The sequence below is a fragment of the Theropithecus gelada genome, chromosome 3 (assembly GCF_003255815.1).
Source record: "Theropithecus gelada isolate Dixy chromosome 3, Tgel_1.0, whole genome shotgun sequence".
In the NCBI taxonomy this organism is placed as follows: domain Eukaryota; kingdom Metazoa; phylum Chordata; class Mammalia; order Primates; family Cercopithecidae; genus Theropithecus; species Theropithecus gelada.
The window spans coordinates 83,835,554-83,843,186 of NC_037670.1; the positions used below are offsets into that span (position 1 = coordinate 83,835,554).

General features: G+C 53.6%; 1 protein-coding gene across 1 annotated transcript; it reads left to right on the plus strand.

The window, feature by feature from the left end:
* Positions 1-1,894: 1,894 nt before the first annotated feature.
* TRIL (TLR4 interactor with leucine rich repeats) lies at positions 1,895-7,101 on the plus strand. Its single transcript, XM_025379831.1, has one exon. The coding sequence runs from the start codon at positions 2,390-2,392 to the stop codon at positions 4,823-4,825; it is 2,436 nt and encodes an 811-aa protein (XP_025235616.1). The 5' UTR covers positions 1,895-2,389; the 3' UTR covers positions 4,826-7,101.
* Positions 7,102-7,633: the final 532 nt, after the last annotated feature.

Here is a 7,633-nt window from a genome sequence, read left to right on the forward strand (position 1 = left end):
CTAAATATGTAGACAGAAGATGTGGAGGTTTCTAAATCCCTCCTTGCATGTGTCCCCAGGCTTCTCCTCCTTGAGTGCCTGTTCACCCTCCTCTAGGTAACATCACTCACCCCTCAAACTCAGCACAGGTTTCCCCTCTTCTAGGCGCCTTCCTCATACTCTCAGGCCAGGCGCTGCTCCTCAGGACTATCACAGTTCTACCCCTCAGTGCTCATCTCCTGGAATTATCATTGACTCACCTCCCTGCAAAGCCAAGATCCCTGTTCACCCATGAAAGATCTCATCTTTCTCTAAATTCAGAACTTGCCTCTATCACTTGCCTATATTAATTGCTAAATGAGGCAATTACTGTGAAACATGGAATTATTAAAAATCATTTGTCACCCTGTGCGGTGGCTCATACCTGTAATCCTAGCACTTTGGGAGGCCAAGGTGGGAGGATCGCTTGAGACCAGGAGGAGTTCGATACCAACCTGGCAACATGGCAAAACTCCCTCTATAAAAAATACAAAAATTAGCTGGACATTGTGACAAGGGCCTGTTAGTGCCAGCTTCTTGGGAAGCCGAGATGGGCAGATCACTTGAGCTCTGGAGGTCAAGGCTGCATTGAACGGAGATTATGCCACTGCACTCCAGCCTGGGCAACAGAGTGAGATCCCTTCTCAAAAAAAAAAAATCATTTTCGTTTTTGCAGTGTTCTGTATTACTGCCTTACATCATTATCTAACCTTTCAATGCACTGCCCTTCCGACTAGATTGTCTTTCTCTTGAGGTGAGGATCTGTATCTTTCCTTTAATTTTCCACATTGTTGCAAAGTATGTTCTCAAAACTTACGTTTTCTCAACACCTTGGATGGGGGCAGGGCTCTTATTTTTTAGCAAGATGGTTTACATAAACAAACAATAATCAATAATTAACAACTCCTCCTTGTGTATTCTCATTCTCAGCAGGGGCTGACCCCAAAGGAGCCATTGATTAAATGCTCCATTCCCTATAGATAATAAATAATAATGCTTCCCCAACTGAGCCAGGCCTAAATATTTTTGGGCCTAAAGACTTTGAAGATCACTGCAAGTCCAGGCATAAAGCAGGAGGGCCCTGCAAGGTGTGTTTACCTTAGGATCTGTGAAGGTTATTAAGTGTGTGCACATGAGCAGAGCCTACTCCAGGGGCTCTATTACTGTAGAAGAGTTAATGGGACTGAATCACCAAAATGTGGCTGCCACTTTCATGTTGGCAGAACCAGTTCTGTGATTTCTTCATGTTCTAGCCCACAGCAGAATGGAGTAAACGCTCCCTTCAGACACCTAAAAAGGGGTGGTGCCTCTCCTCAGCTACTAGTCCACGTCAAAACCCAAGCAGCAACCGTCAGACTGGGTTCACCTACCCTCTTCTGATGCCCTTTTGCAGGCAACCTTGCGAGCCCCCAAACTTCCTGTAGAATGCTGGCGGACTCCGTGCTGCTCAAACTTCCCGCAGGGTGGCACCTGGAAGAGCAAGTGACAAAAAAGAGGAAGGCCAGCCGCACTCCCACTGCTCAGAAGCGGCTGGTCTACTCGTCTAAAATAAAAAGGGCTCTGTCTGCAAATCCCGTTTGCTAGCCCGGTAATCCTCCCCCGCCCCCGGCCTAGCATGTCCGACCGGTACAGCTGTTTTTAATCCCTACTTTTCTCACTTGGCATCCCGGGCTCGGGCTGACCAGACGCGGAGCCACTTAGCGTTTCCTCCTCCCCCTGCCGGGGTCTGTCCTCCCTCCGCCGTCTCCTCTTTCTCCACCAGCGTCCCCGCGGGCAGAGTGTGGGAAGAACGAATTTCCGCCCGGTTTGCTCTCTGCTCGCCGACTTGGGTCCCTTCCAGACGCAGCCCGCGTGCTCCCCGAGCTGTTGCACCGGGGCCGCGCTCCGCGTCCGGGACCGCGAACGAGAAGGTGCCGTCTGCGGGGGCCGAGCCGCCGGGACTCTGCTGCCAAGCCGCGCCCCGAGAAGTTCTTGGAACGGCTCCCGCCTGCAGCTGGGGAATCCACTCGGCTAGGAGAATCCGCACCAGGGAATCCAACTCTCCGGACTCAGCTGCAAACAAAAAGCGCCGGGTCTTGCTCCCTCCCCCCGCCCCCCGACGCGCACCCGGAGAAACAGTTTTCCACAGAAATGCAACAAGTAGCACCCGGGGTCTGCAGAGCGCCCCGTGCCGCCTGACTTGGCCGGGCGAAGCCCGCCTGCAGAGACCCGGGCCGGCCGCCGGACAAAGGACGGAGGAGGGGCTAGACGGCGCTGCGAAGTCCGAAAGAGGCCATTTAGCGACTCTGGTCAGGCCAAGGGGAATGCAGAGGAGACACAGAGCCGGCGGGCCAAGAAGACGATCCGGCCGCAGCACGCAGGACGGGCGGCGATGGAGGCTGCCCGCGCCGTGCGCTTCCTGCTCGTGGTGTGCAGCTGCCTCGCGCTCCCGCCGCCGGCCAAGCCCGTGTGCCCGGAGCGCTGCGACTGCCAGCACCCCCAGCATCTCCTGTGCACCAACAGGGGGCTCCGCGTCGTGCCCAAGACCAGCTCGCTGCCGAGTCCCCACGACGTGCTCACCTACAGCCTCGGCGGCAACTTCATAACCAACATCACGGCCTTCGACTTCCACCGTCTGGGGCAGCTCAGACGGCTGGACCTGCAGTACAACCAGATCCGCTCTCTGCACCCCAAGACCTTCGAGAAGCTCTCGCGGCTGGAAGAGCTGTACCTGGGGAACAACCTCTTGCAGGCGCTTGCCCCGGGCACGCTGGCCCCGCTGCGCAAGCTGCGCATCCTCTACGCCAACGGGAACGAGATCGGCCGCCTAAGCCGCGGCTCCTTCGAGGGCCTGGAGAGTCTGGTCAAGCTGCGGCTGGACGGGAACGCCCTGGGGGCGCTGCCGGACGCAGTCTTCGCCCCCTTGAGCAACCTGCTCTACCTACATCTAGAGTCCAACCGGATCCGCTTTCTGGGCAAGAACGCCTTTGCCCAGTTAGGCAAGCTGCGCTTCCTCAACCTCTCTGCCAACGAGCTACAGCCCTCCCTGCGCCACGCGGCCACCTTCGCACCGCTGCGCTCCCTCTCCACCCTCATTCTCTCGGCCAACAGCCTGCAGCACCTCGGGCCGCGCGTCTTCCAGCACCTGCCACGTCTGGGCCTGCTCTCGCTCAGGGGCAACCAGCTCACGCACCTCGCGCCGGAGGCCTTTTGGGGCTTGGAGGCCCTGCGCGAGCTGCGCCTGGAGGGTAATCGGCTGAGCCAGCTGCCAACCGCGCTGCTGGAGCCTCTGCACAGCCTGGAGGCGCTGGACCTGAGCGGCAATGAGTTGTCCGCCCTGCACCCGGCCACCTTCAGTCACCTGGGCCGGCTGCGCGAGCTCAGCCTGCGCAACAACGCGCTCAGCGCCCTATCCGGCGACATCTTCGCAGCCAGCCCAGCCCTTTATCGGCTGGATCTAGACGGCAACGGCTGGACCTGCGACTGCCGGCTGCGAGGCCTGAAGCGCTGGATGGGCGACTGGCACTCGCAGGGCCGGCTCCTCACTGTCTTCGTGCAGTGTCGCCACCCCCCGGCCCTGCGAGGCAAATACCTGGATTACCTGGATGACCAGCAGCTGCAAAACGGGTCCTGCGCGGATCCCTTGCCCTCAGCTTCCCTGACCGCTGACCGCAGGCGGCGGCCCCTCCCGACGGCCGCAGGGGAGGAGATGACGCCACCTGCAGGTCTCGCGGAGGAGCTGCCGCCGCAGCCGCAGCTCCAGCAGCAGGGGGGATTTCTAGCTGGGGTGGCCTGGGATGGAGCCGCCAGGGAGCTGGTAGGCAACCGCAGCGCCCTAAGGCTGAGTTGGCGGGGCCCAGGCTTCCAGCAGCCCAGCCCCTCCGCCGCTGCCGCCGCGGGCCCGGCTCCACAGTTCCTAGACCGGCACGAGAAGTCCCAGCGGGGCCGTCCGACTCCGGCAGATCCCGCCCACGCGGAGCCCACCCCAACGGCCTCTCCCGGTTCCGCGCCGTCGCCCGCTGGCGACCCCTGGCAGCGCGCGACGAAGCAACGCCTGGGCACGGAACACCAAGAGCGTGCCGCCCAGTCCGACGTGGGGGCCGGGCTGCCGCCGCTGGTGTCCGACCCGTGCGACTTCAACAAGTTCATCCTGTGCAACCTGACGGTGGAGGCGGTGGGCGCAGACAGCGCCTCGGTGCGCTGGGCCGTGCGCGAGCACCGCAGTCCCCGGCCGCTGGGCGGCGCGCGCTTCCGCCTGCTCTTTGACCGCTTCGGCCAGCAGCCCAAGTTCCACCGCTTCGTCTACCTGCCCGAGCGCAGTGACTCGGCCACGTTGCGCGAGCTGCGCGGGGACACCCCCTACCTGGTGTGCGTGGAGGGCGTGCTTGGGGGCCGCGTCTGTCCTGTGGCTCCCCGGGACCACTGCGCAGGGCTGGTCACCCTGCCGGAGGCCGGGAGCCGGGGCGGCGTCGACTACCAGCTGCTGACCTTGGCCCTGCTGACGGTCAACGCGCTGCTGGTGCTCCTGGCCTTGGCGGCCTGGGCGTCTCGCTGGCTGCGGAGGAAGCTGCGGGCCAGGCGGAAGGGCGGGGCCCCGGTCCACGTTCGCCACATGTACTCCACCCGACGGCCCCTGCGCTCCATGGGCACCGGCGTGTCCGCCGACTTCTCGGGATTCCAGTCTCACCGGCCGCGCACCACCGTGTGCGCGCTCAGTGAGGCAGACCTCATCGAATTCCCCTGCGACCGCTTCATGGACAGTGCGGGCGGCGGTGCGGGCGGCAGCCTGAGACGGGAGGACCATCTCCTGCAGCGATTTGCCGACTAGGTCCAGGGCATGTAGAGACCATCTCATTGGCCCTGAGGAGCCGCCTCTCCCTGAAGCCCACCCGCCCACCTCAGGGGAAGTGCCCTTTTGTGCACTTGCCAGAGAGGCCAGTGGGGACAGAGGGCCAGTTCGGGCACCATCTCCCAATTCCCAATACTCAAGAAGTAAATGGATGGTACTTGGTGGTCAAAGCCAGAGTAGGGGACAAATGGATGGTGGGATGCTGAGGTTGGAGTCTTCACTTGGAGGCTTTGACACAGCTATGCAAATGGCTTTTTGTAGCATCGCAATGCAGAAGCCAGGATTTGGGGGTAGAAAGGGGGTGCTTGTGCCCCCAACATGGCCAGAAATATTTGGGTGCATGCTTTTTGTTTGCTCAGTGTCAAACAGAGAAGTTTTGTTTCTATTTAAGGAAAAAGGAACTTATTACCATTACAAAGGAGGCTTGGCCAGGGACTCCACTGGTTTGGTGATCTCTGCCAAAAAGGGGGATGTAAACAGGTGGTAAAGTTTAACACACCAGCCAAGAAACTCATTTATGTTGGCTGATAGAGCATGCAGGATACCTTAAAGTTTAAATAATAAGAGAAGCCTTTTTTTTTTTTTTTTCAAAAATGTGAAAACTTTTGACATTTAACGAACTGACCAATAGACTCAAGGACTGTTTTAGTTGGACTGGGCCATTCTATTATGTTCCTTTTAATATTAACAGTAGAAGAGCGCTTGCTGACTTCGAGGATAACTAAGATTACATACTTTCTCAGGAGAAGGCTGCATGCAAGACTTCTCTGTCAGGGTTGCTCCTGTGGCTTTTTTAATTTTATTTTTTTAAACCTATATATGGAAAAGGAAATTTCAATGCCAGATTTGATAAAAGAATGTGATGTATATGTAGCTGATGACCCACTGGGGAAACACCAGCGTTCCAGTTCACTTACCACATCTGTGACAGTGTGTTTAGATTGGAATAAATGTGATGTGGTACTTCTCCTGTTTTTATCAGTGACATGGTTGACTGTGCCCTAATTCTCTTGAGTTGCAGTTAAGCAATGAAGGTAATTTCCTAATAGGGAAGCAAAGGGTGATTGTCAATTGATAGTTTAATGTTTGACCACATTAGTGTCCTCGTATGAAATAGTAGAGGGGAAGAAATTATAGAAAAAAAATGTGAAAAAAAATACACCAGTGGGTATCTTTTCTACTAACACCAGAAGATTGTTATGAGTACTTAAACCTCACTGTGAAATAATGATATATTTTGCAATTAATTCCTCCCCAACTCAGTGTCTTACTGTGTTATTAAATCTTATCTTTTAGTTAATAGTTGCAGTATTTCTTTTAAATGTTTTTGTTTTAAACTTAGGGGTAGGAGCCTTTATTTGTTCAGTTGTTTCCAACTATTTGGGATACTTTCATTCCCTGCTATTTATGAAGTACATGTTTATCACTAAGTGTAGTGGTTTGGTTTACATTAATAATTTTATGTATATGTATGGTCTAAAAATGCAGTCACTAAGAGAATATACACTGTGGTTATGTTCACAGTGGTTATGGATTTATTGGCAGTGGAGTACCATGGAGGTCACTGCAATGGTGCTAAGGCTGACAGTGGAATCTTCTGTTTAGGGCCTTAAGCCGCTGAGGGTCCTGGTGACTCAGGGAATCCATCACAGCCCCGGGTCTTTCACCCCAGTTCACTCCTTTTATGTTTGACCTAGATTGACCCATGCCTGCCCTCTTCTCAACAGCTGAGTAGGGAACCAGCCATCTGAATGAGCTGATCGTTGTTTATGTTCAGATGAGTAAATGTCCAGACCACTGAAACTACAGCTGCTTTTCTGGCAGTCTTGTCTGCGGGGCAAAAACTTAATAAACCACAGGAAATAGACTGTCATTCTTAGTTTGCTGCCAGGGCTTATTTTAGATTCAGAGCATACTGGTACATGGGAGCGGTAGTGTCGTTTGCTCTATTTTCAACCAGTGAGCTGTCTGGCACCTTTTGTGCTCCTGGCTTTTTTCAATCATAGCACTATTGCATCTCTTAGCTATTTCTTTTGCCCAGCAGGGTAATATTGAGTCCCATTGCAAGTATGGACAAGGCCTCTGGTTCTCCTCACCACCCACCTTTTCAGCCATAGAACATCACTGAAAATGCCTAATGCCTGGATCTGTGTTCTACTTTAGTTTCACTGGGAAGTCTTTCAGTGGGAAATGAATAAATGTTGTACATTGTTATGTTCAGTTATGTCAATAAACCCACTTACTAATAGAGATAATTTGTTGGAGTTTCCAAATATTTTATACACTTTCACAATGATACAATGCAGTTTCCACTTATGGAAATGAAACATAAGCTTGACGTCTTTCTGTCCTTTTTAATGTTTTTTATTTCCATTTTCATAGGTGAATATGGACTTTATTTTTAAGAAACGGATGTGTGATGTTATGCGCAAAGAAACAATGAAATGGCTCTAAAAGCAGATGGTCAGCCACAGTATGAAAGTGCTGTTGGAAACCAGTGACATTAAGGTGCAGATGATCGGGTCTCGGCAGGCATTGCCTGTTTAAAGGAAACTGATGAAAAGTTTCTGAAACTGATGAAAAAAGGCTTGACTAGCCCTTTGGCTCTCATGGTCAAAAATATGAAGGAATTATCTTGAACTGGAAGTCATTTTTGATTTTTGCCACTACACAGCTTATGAAAAGATAACATTCCTAAGGAAAAAAGAATAAACTTGTTATGAGTTAGGAGTATTCAATGAAAGAGCCACTGGCTAGTCTGCAATGTTGTAGGACCTTCAGGTCAAC